The sequence below is a fragment of the Apiospora marii genome (genome assembly GCF_038362585.1).
Source record: "Apiospora marii strain CBS 49790 chromosome Unknown utg000002l_segment0_segment0, whole genome shotgun sequence".
Taxonomy (NCBI): Eukaryota; Fungi; Ascomycota; class Sordariomycetes; order Amphisphaeriales; family Apiosporaceae; genus Apiospora; species Apiospora marii.
The window spans coordinates 4,707,952-4,725,166 of record NW_027117373.1 but is presented as its reverse complement, the minus strand read 5'-3'; the positions used below and the strand labels follow the sequence as shown (position 1 = coordinate 4,725,166).

The window sequence follows — 17,215 nt, the reverse complement described above, 5'->3', positions numbered from 1 at the left end:
GTACTGCAAGCTGTCTCGCCCCTCGGCTTGTGGGAAATGATCATCTAGATGGCTTATTACACACTGGTTTCCTGGCATTGCGCCATATGCTGCACATAATACAGACAGAGTGAACCAATGCTGGCCATTTCGCTGCTGATGTTTATACGAGATCCATGAGCTGGCTGTGGGGGCATACGAGGAAGCTCTTGACTCTAGCCGGTTTTTTCCAAAAAGGACTAAATGATGAATCATACAGAACATTTTTTCCAGCCCTCGGTCAGAACTCGGGAGGGCTTCTTTCGGGCTACTGTCGAAAATCGAGTACCTACATAAACGAAACAACTTGGCCACCTTCAGATTTGACGTGAACAGGTTGTACCCGTGTGGTTTGTAGATTATGGTGCCCTTCTGGCATGAGCCAGCCGACGCCAGTGGTTGAAAGTGTAGCTGAAACCCCCTTAATTGATACCAGCAAAAGCTATGTTGCAGTCTCATGAGTTGCAACGTTACAACTATGCCTCCTAATTAATTGCATTAGACTTGTTTCCCTCCACAAAGAAGGCTATCGCTGGGTTGAAAACTGTACACCATAGTCGAGGAAGCTCGGTGAGTTGAGAGGTGAACAACTGGAGCCAATCACAATGTAGAAGTGAGATTTTCGGTGCTTGGTCCGTTGATAAGTTGAATACGAGTGGCCCGGCAACAAGCTCGAGACTTGGTTGGGTACTATTGCGCTCTCAGCCCCGGTGTACCCAATCCGAGTACAGAACACAAAGGGGGGAGGGGAACACGAGGGATCGGGCTCTTGTCCCCCAGCCCCCATGCTTTCAAAGAGCGGTTCAACCATCGCTTGCTTTGGGGCTATGTGCTTGCAAAGCATATATCCGTCTAAATTCCCAGTCCATGTTTGTGTGAGAACGCTGTATTGTTGTTCAAGTCCGTACTAAAGTGGTGTAGTCAGGGCAGATGTGGCTGAGTCCGTGATGATGACAGCCCCTTTCCATGCCCTGAGGTTTTACATGCATGTTTGAGTGTTTCTATGCATGCCATATGCAACTCGATGTTGATATACACGGATACCAAAGCTTTTGCTATTATAACCACGTGTGACTCTTTGCTTTTCTTCAAAAGTATGAGGCTACTCGACAGGATGCTCACGTTGCGGAAATCAACCAATATTTCCATTGTACAGCTACCTTGGTGCAAGAAGAAGCGAGACCATCACTGTCGGTCTTGGCCATACAATGCTGGGCCTTGGGCTCTTCAGCCACGTTTTCTCCTTCTTGTTCGGCTGGGACGCATCGTCGTAACAGCATATACTTGTATATGGAGAAGCATCTCGGACAATACCAGCAATCCTCGACACTATCGTTATCGCGATTTCTCATCGTGTCTAAGTAGCAACCAAGTATTGCATAGGTTTAGCTGGTTCCAACTACGAACATGGATGCCAAGGGCTTCTGCCGGTCGACACAGCTTCCATCTAGGCCCTTCTATATTCTATGCAAGTATCTCGGTGAGTCTGGTGTATTGTCAGTTCTGTCGTTCTCAGGCATGCCAGTGATGTCTTCGCCTGACCTTTCCGTTACCCAACCGCTACACTTACTCCCTTTCACTCGCATGGCTGGTCGCTCATCAGTAGATCAAAATAAGTCTTGTATGATCCATCTTCAGTTGTATGGGACCGTATCAAATGAAGAATCATCGTTTCCCCTTGATATAACCGATTCAGCATTCTCTGCTTTCTCTTCTCCTGGCGGCGGCAACCCAGCTCATCTACGTTTCCCCGAATGATGACCCCTTAATCTCACACAGTAAGATCAGTAGTTGATGTTCCACTTGCGTTTATTTAGGCTCTGAACGAGAACGAGCACTTGATACAGGCCTCTACGTTAGAAGGTGCCCTCCCGTCCTATTCTGTTTCTATAATAGCAGTCGTTTCCGCCGAATGCAAACAGAATGCAGATACTCAGCCAGACTACGCCACTGTCCACCAACGGCAAGGCAGGTCAGCGCCGTTACGACCATTGATGTTCGTAGGCAAAACGAGGCGCATCGTGGCAAGGTCTGGAAGTGTCCCCAAGTTGGTGCTGGCCCCGGAGGGGATCTCCGTTTGGTACCCGTGGCTGAAGAGGTTCACGTTGCCCGGCCTGGCGATCGGCTATGTGGTGATCTTGAGAGCACCACTTGGTCTTGACAACGGACGCACTACGTGGTATGTGCATACACCCAGGGACTAGATACGAAGAGGACGAAACCTATTATCCCTGGAGTGATATTGTGTACAGGAACATAACACCTTTTTGCTGTGTTTTGTTCCGACTCTAGATTACACATCATCTCAAGAGGTTTTTCATACGAAACCAAAGACAATACTCCATCCCCATCAGCACAAAGCAAAACGCTCATCTCATTTGATCTAGGGGACATCATTTCGACTTAATAACGCCTCTATAAGTTTCCAACAACAAATCCACCGTATGCTCCCGTTCCGATCAATTAAGTTCTGGTGAGCCCAAGCTGGCGTAAATCGAATAGGTGACCATAGTATGGAGATCATGAACGTTCGCCTAGCCACCTCAATGGATATACAAAGCGACACGATGAAAGGGCTATCTTCAGGTCACCCTGAAAAGGGGAACGTCCATTATAGCATCCATTCAGAGCAGCATATGTTCACTGTCATGGTTGGGGGCAAACTGTAACGGTGGCCTACATGGACATTGAGTATATGAGTATATGTATGTATTCAAGCACCTGCAGACGCCACATGCTAGACTCTCAAAGGCTCTATGGGTAGTACCAGAAACATATGCCCCCCTCTGCATCTCGTGTGATAGCGGATACCTACAGTCAGTCCTACAAATCGACTTCGATCAGCATGACGAAGGTTCACGCGCCATATACCCTGCGTACGCCTGACCATCTACCACTTCTGTCGAGTTTCCTCCTGGAACTGAAGACACATATCCTGAGACCATCATTGTCGCACCAGAAAGCCCGGCGTACTCAGCCTCGAGACATACGCAAGGCTGGTTCGCTATGAGGCTCATGGACTGGAAGACCCGGAGCAGGAACCGAAAGCGAGCCTTGCTCGTAGTGCATATGGCACATGGACGCTGACGCAGTCGCGGCGCAATAAACGAGCGCAGCCCAGCAACAAGGCAACGAATGAGACATGACGTGGACCGACGCGCGCTGTAGCCCGGACAATTCCCGCGCGGCATCTGTTCGCGCCGGCTCATGGTCGATGCCAGCCAGCTGCATGCTGCAGCAAGCCGGTACTCAAATCTGTGTAGCCGCTGTCGCTGGCAGGGGTAGGTTCGGGAGAATCTAGACCGGGAGAATTGCTCTCAACTCAACAAGACCACAAAAGTCAAAATTAGAAACAAGACCCTCCCTCCCCATCGAAACGAACCATTGATAACCGCGACAACAACCATCGCAAAGCGACAGCGGCAATTGGCCGTGCAGCCGCATCTCATATCCGGAAAGCGATCCCCCCGTGTCTGTTCGCCGCTTGCCCACTGCACCGACTTGACTGCTACCGTGCCATTGAACGGGCGGCAATGAGTTTGACGTGAACGGGCTAGCTAACAATAAATAAAACAAGAAAAAACGGGCAGGGGGGATGGGGGCCAAGAGGTCGTAACGGCGATCCAATTGGCCTCGGCAAGCGCCCGCCCCTTGCAGATTCGCTTGGGGGAGTCCCACCGCGGCAAAGGAACGGGTACATCGTCGTCCAGATAGGTAGCGCCGGCGCTTCAATCAATCAATACATTGGGACCCTACCTCTTGTTCTTCCTGCACACGCACATCGACAGTCCTATTCCTGGCTCACATCATCTTCAAGTGGATATAGTTTCATCAATCAAGATTTGTCTAGGATCGATTGAAATGGGGGCCAGTCGGCCGCCGCGCCAGATGAAACATCCATGGGTTCAATTGCAGTTCTGTTCTCCAGCTGCCGATCGGCTACGTGCGTCTTCAACAGACATGTAGACAGACAGTCATCAATTGATGCAAGGACTGACGGGAAGCAAGGCCGTCATTGCCCCGGGCGATTGCTCCTGGCATTAGCCGCCTCAGCCTCCCAAGAGACGCGGCTGCATACCCGCCCCCATCTGCCACCCTGCTGCCGTGGAAGGGAATACCAGCAGCCCTTGGGAGAGATTGGGTTACAGCCAATACAGGGGGGCAGCAGATGGCAGAGAGTTGAGAGTCTTGCAGTAGCAACCGCCCATTGAACGCCGACCAACACTGAGTGAGACCTGACCACGAGGCTTGATTTCTTTTGCCTACACGAACGAACCCATGCAATGCACGCGCACGCCCGCGCAATGTCCGCCGAAAGAGAATTGTCTTGGAAGCATGAAGGAACCACTGCAACCCGTGAGACACGAGAGAAGCCTGCCAATCTCGGTCGGTGCAGCAACAGCGGCAGCCGGGCAGCGCTTTCTTCACGAGCTTCTCGAAGAGGCCAAATCCAAGACATTTCAATTGATTTGATCAGCATTCCCACATGCATACATACGGACGGATGGAGTCGGTCTTCCTTCTCTCTAATGGGCAGGAACCAACTTACCTTTTTCTAGTGGTCACGCGGCCGCCCGCCCCCTCCCCCCAGGCCACGCTTCCTGTTTGGAGACGGCGGCCCCCCGATACACTACACATAGATGGATTTGGTTTGATGGACACGACGATCACTCACCCTCACTCACTTGAACCCCGAAGCTAATTGCCACATGTCTTTTGGATCCCGCTTGAATCACTAAAGTCGTTCCCCTTGGGACCGAACGACGAAGACACATGGCTCAGGGGCGAAGGACGCCGGTTCCGGAACCGCACCTCTTAGTTGTCCTTGTAAGTGGGATGCGGAGCGAGCTAACACGATGACTGGTAACGGACAGTTTAAACCGAAAGCGAGCGAGCTTGCGTTAGTCACCAAGTTAGAGGGAGATGGCAACGCAACGTTGGAACGGAGCGGTACCCCCCTACCGACCGTCCAGTACGTCGAGTGGTGGTGGAGGTGGTGGTGGCCGGCTAGAGCGCTCTGGGCAGCCGCTGTTTTTCTTAATTATGGCACCGGCTTTGCTTTGCTTTGCTGGACCTGCATATGCGCATGCAGGTAGCAAATTGCGAGTAGCTGCATGGCAGCCGTAACGTTGAAGATAGCGCCATGCACTATTATTCGGCCTATGTCTTCCCACTGCGTACACGCATACATAGTAACGCGGCATAAGATGGGCTATTGGAAATGTGGATCGCGCATGCATGGCAATGTAGTAGTATGTAGAGGTGAGAGCGCTGGGCGCGTGTACAGGCCGGGTACATTGACATGGAGGATAGGGGAGTGAGTGCCAGGCGTCCCAGAAGGCGTCCGTCCCCCCACCACCCAAGGTTGTTAGGGGATTTTGGCCGATCGGTGGGCAGTATTTCGTGATCGGCTCGCTATGGAGCCTTGGCAGCTTGGCATAACGATTCAGGTATGGGTTTGGATCGGCCCCAAGGAAGTTCAAGCCACAGTCGTCGAGTCCCTCTGCTGAACCCCCCCTCCCTCCCTTGTTCCTGAATCGGAGTCATCAAGTTCATGTGGCGCATGGATTCTGAGCTGCGAGTAATTTACCAGAAAAGCAAAGAAAATCAATGCATGGAAGGAAACATCGTATTATTGAAGCTAATGAGTCGTCCAAGATTGAATTGTTGATGAAGATTCTCTCGGCTGAGGGAATAAGATAGTGTGCCTGCTCCTGTCCAGCTGAATGGCCCGGAGCTTCTTTCGCTAGTTAGGCGTTCGGTCGAGCCCCAAAAAACCAACGAACCGTTCGTGAATAGTCTTAGATCAGCGCAAAAAAGCAACGGCGATAGGGGTCTGTCCGATAGGCTCTAGATTACCTATTCAGCTTGCCGGCGACGCCAGGAATGCTAGGGACTGAGGGACTTCAGCTGTTCAATAGGCTGGCTATCGGTTTGCCAGGCGGTATGTGGAGGGTAGGTAGACTAGGGGGCTGAGCCCATGCTGTTCGAGTCTGATATGGGTTGGGAAGTGCGCTCACTGCATATCCGTACGTCGCAGAGATACATCGTGAATACCCGAGTTGGCTTCTTGCCATCTCGTCTTGGAAGTTCCATGCGATGTTTATTTTCTGCTCTCTGTCCCACCCCATGGCGAGAGGCCTCAATGTGTACGACCATGCGCGTGAGCAAGAATGAGTCGTGATACAGGGCTTACCAGAGACACGCATAAAGCAGAGGCCCTCAGCCACATCAGGAACGCGCACCCATCCCCTTTTTTTGCCCTCCCTCCCACTCTCGCCAAATCGCATTTCGCGGGGTAGTTCGCGATGGGCGCATCGTCATTGGGCCCATTGGGTCCATTGGGCGCCCCCCTTGGATGGCGCGGTCTGGACGTTTCGTTTCGAAGTGCGGGCCCGGCCAATGGTGGTGTGCGCAGGCCAGTTCCACCGACTTTCTCCGAGACAGAGGGCACCGCATCGGGCTAGCCCCGTCTTAAACCGAGTGGCCGCCGCTTCCGTTTCGTTCGCTCGTGGCCAACAAGCAGCCTTGCAGCATGAGAGCGAAAGCAAGAAATTGGAAAACGGCCCTTCCTTGGGAGAATGGAAGGTAGCATCGGGCATCGCGGGATCCATCCATCACAGCCGTCCATCCCGGACTAGCACTGCCGGCCAGACCAGTAGACTAGCCAAGCAAAGCCAAGGCAGAGGAAGGAAAGAAATCTGGGGATGCACTTAATTTGAGCAGCGCGGCAGGGCGGTGAGGTCCGAATCCCCATTGTTTAGCAGCCTGAATTTATCGCGATGGCTGGATCGACAGGCATAACGTTGGATGCAATTCATGGACAACGCATAATGCTTCCGGCGGGGTTGGTCCTCGACTAGGAAGATAATTTTATGAAGACCGCTAACGGTTATGCCTGATCGACCAGAGTATACCGCTTGTACCTGCTGCAAGGCTATGGTCTGCCCATTACCTACCCAAGGTAGTAATCAGGCCATGATATACTCCGTAGGAAGCCGGATACAGTTATCCCAATCTAATTGTAACTGCCTGATTGAGACCCGAGGGGTAAAGGCTTGATGGGGGCTGGCTTGAAGGCTCGGCATCGGCTGCGTCAGGGATGAACGCCGAACCCCTCGCTTTGAGCAGCACCGCCGTCAACGCTTGGATCGATCATTAGCTCAAGAGCTGCGATGTACAGTACGTGTCGAGTACACCTTGCACCTTCGTCAGATAAGGGGAGATTGGAATGCAACCCCAATAGCCAGATACAATGCCTTGTTGACCGTTCATTCAGCAGTAAAGAGGAAGATCATGGTTGCTTTTTTGACAGATCATCAAAGCGCAGGGGTTGACGCTACCCTGTACGCCGGAAAGGGCAACTTGCAAGAAACCATCTGTCAAATGATGCGCCAGCTCATTCCAGCCGCAGTTCGCTAAATCTTAGATGGTGATGGATGCATGTGCATGCGAATGGAGATGGGAAGCAACTTTGCAAGGGACAAGGGCAAGGAGACGCTCGGACTCGCTGGCTGGTGCTGTCTGGGGAAAAGCCCAGCGTGACAAGGTTGGCGGGAAGTCATGGAGACGAAAGGCTCAAGCCACACGGGAGATGGCCCTCTAGCTTTCGGCTTCAGTCTGCACGCTTGGAATCCGGACGGACGGGCCATCCAGGGGTCCAAGACACGCGAAGGCATTTCCTCAATGCCGTAATCCTCGAGAACTGAGAGACACGCGCGCGCACAATGGTTTTCAGCGAGAGACATGTTGCCGTGCTAGGGAAATGACTGCGTTTCAACCTCCTTCAACCTCCAACCTAGTGGCAGATCCAACCTTTAAAACAATGCTGGATTGGCATAGACCAGCAAATGAGCCATCGTCATTGTCCGTGACCCGGCTGCCCGCTAATTACTTAGTAACCGGGCTTGTCACCGCACGTCGCGGCATAGGTATTACAGAACGTGCTCTGTATGTAGTGGTCTGCTGCCATGTAGGTCGTGATATGATTCAATGAGTTGCTATGAGGTTGATTTGATCATCGATCTCGTATCTGCATCTCTCATGAGCAACTTATTGGCAGGATGATTGAGCTGCGATGGTATTGGGCAGTTGTAGGCCGCGACGTGCCGACCTCGAGCCGAGTTGCCGCGACCGCCTGTTCGACCAGAATATTGCAGAGGCCGATGGGGACGTTTCCGCTGCACAAAGCCCTGTCAATATGGTGAATACGACCTCGAGGTGGCATTTTGGTGCCTGTCCCGCGTCCAAGCACCCCATCAGTCACGATCAGAGTGGACAGGAAAATTGGAGGAGGCCATGAGCCAACACGATAATGAAATGAAAAAACACGATGGCCCGATGGTTCAGACGTTTCGTTTCAACGGGTCACACGCATAACCCTCCCTAACCCTTGTGCAAGTCCAAAGGCCCACGCATCTGCCACAAACCATGGGCGGGGTGGGGTTACATGCCGAATTTTGAACTTTGCACCGTAATGCCTTGTTACCTATCCGTACACACTCCAAACACTGGCAATACCTAGCTATTGATGAGAGGGGTTTGATGAAGGGCGAGTAGCGAGGGCCGGTTAAGACGACCATGCGCGCGAGGCCCTAAACATTCCTGCGTTTTGGTGTATTTGGCTTTCTCGTGGCTGGCGGGCGCCCACGCCACTTACAGGGCCCTGCAGGCAGTCTTTTGGCAGCCGATCGGATTGATGATGATGATGGGCTGATGCCACGAAAGGGCTGGCGCATCAGGTTGCCACTGCTTATCCATCGTCCATGTTGACTGTTTCTGTCTGAACCCACGTCGGCCATTCACGTACCTGCATTCTGCACCTCGATCCATCAGCAGGGCCAGTCCAGTCCACAGGGCTACGCGCGCTGTCATTCGATGTACGTCCCTGTTTCAATCCTCCCGCGAGGTTGACGCTGTGCCTGTTGGCGTGGTCTGATTGGCCGGGAGGAACGGCCAGCTACCAACTAAGGCATGTATGTAAGCCCCCCTGTGCGCCGGCTCCCAGCTTCAGCCACAGGCTACCGCGTCCCGCTGGGATGCGCACGTCTAATTCGCCATTAGCCTACCGGGCGCTCTAACTTGTCATGTAGGTTAAGTTCCAAGGCTCTCGGTAAGTCAGGACCTTGGAGGTAACCTCGCCCGCACACCACGCTTGGCCAAAACGCATGCCCCCTACTCGCTTGTTTCAAGTCTCGCTGCCTTCGAACCACTCCAGCCAATGATTCATGCGCAGCGCAACCGACCGTCCGTCGCGCTCACCCATTCATCTACAGGATTATGCGGCGCCATGGCCGGGCTTGGTCGGCAAAATGCAGTTTTCAGCCATTCAAATCGTGGTAACGCCGGCCTTCTGGGGGGCGTCTGGTCAGGGGCCCTGCCGAACAGCGCGCTCTTGTAGTCTGTAGTTTGTTCTTGTGAGCCAGAGGACATCTCGCGCCCAATGGTCTGAGCGGGACCGATGGCCCTGGAGACAGGCCGCCGAAGGAGTTCTCCAAATAGCATATCGGTTGGATCTTCATGCCTCCCTGGTTGTCTCCAGTAGTATCCAGTATCGCAGGGCTTGTTGAACAAGTCGAAACTATATGAGATCCAGACGTTTCCAATTCCTCAACGCCAATATTCTGTCCCTTCATCTCGCCAAACTAGTGACTACTATTCCAAGTGAGAAGTGGTGTTTTGTTTCAGCTTCTTTTCTTTCCTCATCCCAAGGGAGTTTCTCATCTCAAGTCTAGAAGACGCCTCCTCTCTTTTTTTGCACCCTCCCTGAACTTGAGCTGCTTGACTGCCACTGCGTGGAGCTACGGACACGAAACATTCGACCCCTCTCCGCCCCGACTCGATTACGAGACCACGATTCGAATCGATACTTTCCCTTATTCCAACTTGCACAGACTCAGGCCAGTCTCAACCCGAAATCTAATTATCAATTCCTGCATACCTTCCAAGGCGCCCTTTGTTGCCCTCTTCTTGACGAGCATTTGGGAACTTTTTGGTGTCTGCAAGGTCAACACCGAGGCAATATACATATCTCGTACACAGCCCAGGAACCTGTTTGCAAGGCAGATCGCCAGAGCTTTTATATCTCTCCCAAGGCTGTGCACTTTTCGGAACGGTCCCACGCAACCCGCAAACCCGCATCCCGTCACGCGGAAACGAGCATTCCCTCATCTCGTCGACCAGGCATCAGACAAGCTTGGCTGTGCTGTTTCTTCTGACGTCGCTTGATACGAAGACTTGTTGCGCGTTCTTTCGCCATTATCTGGACCTCTGACCAAGATTTGGTTTCGTTGGGCTTACCGACTCCGCCTTCCCCTCCCAAAAAGCTCAAAGCTCGGTGGTGCCACTGGCAACTAAGTAACTTGGACGGCTACTTGTGGCTCCCACCACGCCGAGAGAACCGACGACAGAGGCTCGGATATTTCATCTCTTCATCGAACCCGCTGATTCAGGCATCGTGCTACGCATCGGCAGCTAAAACAGCAATCAAGCAAAAAAGGCATTTCCGCTGGCTTCGGGTTCCTTTCTTGACGATTCCTATCAAATTGACTGCGACATTCGGTGTTCTGGATTAATCTTGAAATCGTCGCACCCACTTGCACCTTCCCGCCACCTCTGCTTATTACTTTTACATACTACTACGGCAACCTCAGCGACCCGACCGACCCCACGTCATCCGGGCCCCAATACGACCAGCCAATCCTTTGCTATTGAATTCTCTCGCTCTCTGGGGGTGATTACCTGTCGCTCCCCTTTGATTACTACACCCAAGCCACAGCTTGTCACGGCACACGGCCCTACGGCACTCAGCCAACCCACATTGCCATTCATTCAAACTGAGTTCAATAGGCGCTTGTCACTTTCTCTTGGTAAGTCAATCAATCAGTCAACTTCATTACGCACCGACCATCGTTATGTGTGTGTGCGGGAGAGGGCAGTGATCAGGTACCGTTTCTTACTGAGGAGGCGGGTTGATACTTGTTCATTCACCCTCACCTGCCACCCAAAGATGGGCCTTCTGAGACACCCTTGTCGGACAATCCCGGGCCTGACTGACCAACTGACGCAGCTCCCCCCTACGCCCAGGAAGCCCCTGCGCAACAAGAGTACCTAACGGGTACCTTCAACCCCCCCTGTCGTGCGCCATCGCCCACCGCCTAAAGGCGACCCCACAGCCCACACCTCAACCTCGCATTCCCACTGCGACTCTCTGGGTCCAGCCCAGCCCAGGCACTTCGTGTCGATCAACTCCCATCCCACCAACATCCTAGCTCAGTCCTTCGGCTCAGCCTCGTCCTGACTGGCGTCACCGTACCACGTATCTTCTAAGATACTTTCTGGCTCACTTTATTTTTTCCTCTCCTGCGTCTCTTATAATTCCTTATCCTCCCCCTCGTGGCCAAGCCAGCGGGTCTTATAGCGGGGATTACTTGGTCTCTTCTGGCATCCGCATTCCTGTCTTGTAACTGAGAGCTGTCTCTTCGCAGCCCCAGTCCCGTGCCCACTGCTACTGCTAGTCGCATATGAGTACAGGCCCCTCGCCGCGTGATACATATCATCCACTCCTTACTACGCTCTCATAAGACCACACCAACCTCATACACAACCACCCACACACACATATTTGCTTGCTGTTGGTCCATTCATTATAATACCGATAGCTCTCCCAGTCTCACTTCCCCGGACTTGCTCCTTTCGGTCTCTCTTGTTCCGTCTTGAGCATTCTTGTTGCATCCATACCTCTGGACAACCAACACACATAAAGCAGGCCTACCCCTTGTCGGCGCTCCTGCTTACTTACACAACAAACTCATCGACGCATTCCAACCTCACCTGCTTTTGCAGTCTTACCCAAACAACACACTCATCACCATGGCGTCGATATCAGGCTTGACTATGGAGGAGCTTAACGCCGAGGCCCTGGAGCGGTTTGTCTACCAGCCCGTGAGCAACACCATGATCTCCTACTTGGCCGACGCCGCCTACAGCGTCATCCAATGCGACCCCAACATGATGCCGCCGCCGGCTCTGAACAGGACTCAACTCGCTACTCCGCCTAGGACGCCCTCGCCCAAGGCCATCCCGTGCCACGATGCGGGCCTACCCACACTGGAGAAGTTCATCACGCAGCTGGTTGTCTCATCCAACGTCCAGGTGCCTACTCTGATGTCCTCTTTGGTCTACCTCAACAGGTTAAAGTCGCGGCTGCAACCCATGGCCAAGGGCCTGCGCTGCACCACGCACCGCATTTTCCTCGCTGCGCTCATCCTCGCAGCCAAGTACCTGAATGACAGCTCGCCCAAGAACAAGCACTGGGCCAACTACAGCGCCATCCACACCGATGGCTACAGCTTTGGTTTCAGCCGGACTGAGGTCAACCTGATGGAGAAGCAGTTGCTGTACTTGCTGGACTGGGAACTGCGGATCACGGAGGAGGATCTTTACCGCGAGCTGGATCCCTTCCTGGCGCCTATCCGCGCCGAGGTTGAGGCTAAGCACGTGCGCCGCATGCAACGCAAGATGGAGGAAGCTGTTCGCAAGCAGCAGGAGGCCGAGCGGTGGGCTGCCGCGACCCGGTACCCCTCGCCACCTTCTTCCCGAGGCAACTCGAGGTCGAGGACCGTGGCTGCGCCGGCACCCGAGTCAGTGCGCCTCGTGCAGGACCCCTCGACACCCCCGAGCCTTGTATACAGCACAGGCAGCTCGAGCAGCTCCTACGCTTCGTCCATCTCTTCGCGCCAGCACTCGCGGTCGAGCACGCCCCTCTCGGATCTGGAGGAGCCCTATGTTTACCCCGAAGGTGGTGACCTCTACGAGTCGCCCGTCGAGGTCGTTTTGGATATGCCTCAGCCGGCTGCAGGCATGCACTACAGGAAAGACGGCAAGGCGCGACTGCCCTACGAGATCAGCCCGGAGCAGCTCCGAGAACTCCAGGACGGGCACAGCAAAACGAAGCGGGCCAAGACGGGCCGGGGCATGTGGTCACGATTCTTCGACAACGGCGTTACAGCATAGCGGCGCATTCATCTGGCATTTTTTTCTTTTTATCACTAGCATGGAGTTTATGGGAGAGGTTTCCGAGGGTAAAAGAAGAGCGATATACTTTCTTAGAGGGGTGTCTAGAGCAGACACCTCATCATTGATACCTCTTAGGCGCATAATGGTTTCTGGCTTTTGGAATTGGTTAGGATATAATCTACAGGTTGCATCTGGAAGGGTGTCTCCCGGGCATTAGGGGAAAGGGATATATTCAAGCCGCTTACATGCTTGAGGGAGGAGTTGACGGAGGGAACGAAGTCATGGAGGTTACTGCTACCTACTTACCTAGGATAAGGAAATCATGAGATGGTACTACTACTACTACTACTACTATTACCTTTACTACTATTGCATAGTCGTTAGCCTTGGGCAAGTGAATATGGCACATGGGGCTTTGAACCCTTAACATGATTCATTTGGCCATTATTCAATACAGGATGGGGGGCCTACCGCTCTGGTTGGTCCCCCGCATTGTGTTAATAATATTTACTCTTGACCATACCATACCCTGCTGCATACGAACAAGGCGATTTGAAGATGCTTGAAAATAAAAGCACATTTGTAAGCTATGTAATCCTTGTTTTTGGGGGGGGGGATGAGGTGACACGAAAATAGATCACGGCCCCCGAGGTTGCACTTCAGTTTGCGGGATGCTGCATCGCCTCCCAAAAACGTCATCCCCCTGAGCGGGCGGCGCAAGGTAACCCCACCAATTCCCCTTCTCGGACTCGGACTTAGCATGCATCAAATCAAGGAAAGAAGAGGAAACTTGTTATCGTCGTCGTCGTGTATGGAGAAGAAACATAAGCAGGTTTTGTATTACTACTATATTTACTTGCGTACTACTCCGTACTCCGGATTGCATTACTATTTGGGGTATTCTGGTGGGGAGGCAGGAGGAGTGGCCCGCGATGGCTGGCATCTTCTCAACGGGGGAACCGAACATTGTCATTATCGGGTGCAGCTACCATGCATGCATGCGCTGATATGACTTCTCGAACTCGGTGGTGCGATGGCGCAGTGTACAGCGGTTTCAGGAACCTCTTCCAAAAGGGAACAGTCAATATCGAGAAAAGGGGTGCATTTGTTTGCCGTTGGTGAGATGTGTATGCAATGCATGTCAGATCGTCTAATTGGAAAGGCGTTCGGTCTCGTTCACCTTCGGGACGATATGTATCGTTTTCGGGGTCCATGTACGGGACAGGGGGTTGGACTTTGGGCCACTAGGTAAGTAAGGTTTGGCTCAGTATGTAGTGTCGATATCAAGAACCAACATCGGCATAGCGATCCATCTATTGTTTGCTGGTTCAGGCAATGCTCGGGTTATTTTTGCTGCTGACGCATCTTGCTTTGTCTATGCAGGTAGGCACATGCATTTATTTATTGCTTGCTTGCTGTTTGTATTTGCCTAACCTGGTGAAATGAGCAAAGAGTAAGTCGTGTTGGGGATATGGATTTCCCGTCCTCATGTTGTTTGCGGTGGCTGACCTGCTGACCTTATGAAGGCGGATGACGGGCTGGGGGTCTAGAGGATTCTGGGCGGCCCTGGAGCGCAGGGGGGTCTAGGTTACGGGGGGTCTGGGCTGGGTCATCAATAATTATCACGATGTCCTGCCCGATTCACGCAAACGCCGTTCAAGGTGAAAGATGATCTGACCTCGGGATCGAAAATAGTCCGGGCTACTTACTAGTATTGATCCATGGGGAGATAAGCATACTTCGGACATACATACATCAAACTTGCTTTCAGTACTTACCGACTGACCCCAGGCAATAGTACCGACTAAGCAGTGTGCACGTATTACTGCGTAGAGGCGCGCGCAATCTATTTGTTTCCTCGACCTACCACTGCTAGTAGCATGAGTCAGTTCGGATGGGGACTGCTTCAGCCCAACGGCATTACTCCAGGTTCATTTGTCCTTGTGCTTCCCCATTATTTCCGGCGTGGCCGCCGAAGCCGCTGTTCGACGCCGCAATCAATCAATCTGTAACACCTGGAGAGAGTGTGTGAGAAAACAGAAGGCAGGGGGATCCAATCCTTCCACGCTCAGGTTCATCGTCAATGCTTCCATGCCCAGCAGTCAGTCAGTCAAGTCCATCGTCGTCACGGGTTTCCAATTTTACAGAATGCCCAAGTCATGAAGAAGAAGGGTAACATGCCATACAGACTGCCTATGCGCATGCATGCTACTTGCCGGATAGAGCATCTATGGGTAGCACCATCGCTATCGCCGTCGCGCCCGTGCCGTCCGTCGTGTCGATCAGGGTTCCTTCCGATCAGGGTATTGGCCATCACTCCATTCACTCAACAAGAAAAAAAAAGTTGAAGACCCTCGGCAAGCCGGCCCCGCCGTTGCATTGGAGCCCTTTTCGCAGGCCTGCAGCATCGCATTCGGCGCTACTGAGTTAACCTTATGTCGGCCGAAAAACCAGAAAGTCGATGGGACGACAGCCAATGATTGAGTTCGCTACTGCAGCAGCAATGCAAGATGCTGCAGGCCACCCAATGCCTGTTTTTTTCTTCTTCTTCTCGACGTCCCATTCCTCTGGCGTTGCTTTTAACGGTCTTGCCTCTACCTGCCTCGGCATACACTTACTATGCAATGCATGCCTCACTAGTGCGGATGCGTCATTGCAGACTTTCAATGTTGGCCCTCTATTGGCAGTTCTCTTTGCTTCTTCTTGGCCCTTCTACTACTAGCAGTATCAAGTGATTGATTGATTCGTTATTCGTTTTTCACCCCTTCTCTCTACTGACCCATCATACCCCAAACCCAATTCCCAATGCAGAATCTCGTGCATGAAGCATTGGAAACTGCGGTAAAGGCGAGATCTGCGCCAGCACGGCGAATGTAAATCATTTCATCATCCTCCTCTTTGAGCGAAACCCCGTTCTCCCGCCCCTGGCTTCCTTGGTTTCCTCTCCAATTACCCGACGACATCTGTAAGGTACGTGTCTCGTCTCATGTGTCAATCATGGATGCACTACCACGAGTAGGTAAGTAAGCAAGTAGTAGTACGATGCCATCATCGGCGTCGTCCAATATTGCCCTCCCGCGACAAGGGCACTTAGTGTTAGCTCGAGGTGTCTTGCAACGGGTGAAGCTCCTTCCTCTACCGTATTGAATGGTAGCGAAACCACTTTGCGGCCCAGCTGCCGATCCGCCTATCAAGGTCCATCCCTCCGCACCGCATCAGCCACCCAAGGAGGATGGCTCAGGGAGCCCTTGCAAATCATTAAGGGTACTTTCGGGCTACTAGTCGACAATTGCGCCTTTGTCTAGTCCACAACCCAGAGCGGGCCGCGATGCGACTGCACATCATCATCACCATCAGCATCAGCCAAGAAAAGGCTCGATGGATCAGAAATGGGATGACTCCTTTGCGGAGAAGGATTCAATCTCATTTCCTTACTACACCGCGCAGCCGCGTAACGTCAAAGATGCACTTCTCAGGGAGCACCAGAAGCGGTGAACCCACCAACGGCCAGTTGGAGTTGGGCAGCACATACTCATCTCCACCAACATTGAGAATTATATGCACTACATTATGTGTACTATTACTACCGGCCATTAACGATGCATGCATGCATGCATTGTATGCGGTGGGGGTCCGGCTAGAAGCCCGGCGCCGGTCTCAGTGCCTGTTGTCTCTGGAAGCACAAGAAGCAGCAGCAGCAGCAGCATCGTTATTGCGAGTCGGTGTGTGTGTTGCGCGTTGCTACCGTACTTGGCAAAAATCCTCGAGAATACTTGACTTGCCTGATCCGTCGGATCGGGCGGACGGAGCGCAGGCACCGGGCCTCGTGTCGCATCCATCAACTCTTGGAACCTACGTACCACTATGTGCGAGTAAGTATGCTGATGCCCGGGACCCGTTCGCTCGATTTGCGTGTACAGCTCCGATGGGATCACGGCAGGTGCACGCCCGCCAAGGCTCGCCCACAATCAATGTGTCAAACCCGTCGTCCATGTACATCGTGAGTTTCCGGCTGTACGACGTTGCAGGCATAAGTTTACCACCCCCTGCCAGGTAAAAAACTACGGAGAATACAGGTGGCGATATCACTGAAGAGTATCGTAACCGCGCGATAACTAACTTCGCTACCTCACAAGGGTAGGTAAACTTACCCCTAAGACGTAGTAGTGGATCGATCAAT

General features: G+C 52.8%; 1 protein-coding gene across 1 annotated transcript; it reads left to right on the top strand.

The window, feature by feature from the left end:
• Positions 1–11,889: 11,889 nt before the first annotated feature.
• PG985_003185 (uncharacterized protein) lies at positions 11,890–13,032 on the top strand (the record flags this gene model as incomplete). The annotated part of the gene is made up of 1 exon (XM_066822954.1): positions 11,890–13,032. The coding sequence occupies one exon, from the start codon at positions 11,890–11,892 to the stop codon at positions 13,030–13,032; it is 1,143 nt and encodes a 380-aa protein (XP_066690386.1).
• Positions 13,033–17,215: the final 4,183 nt, after the last annotated feature.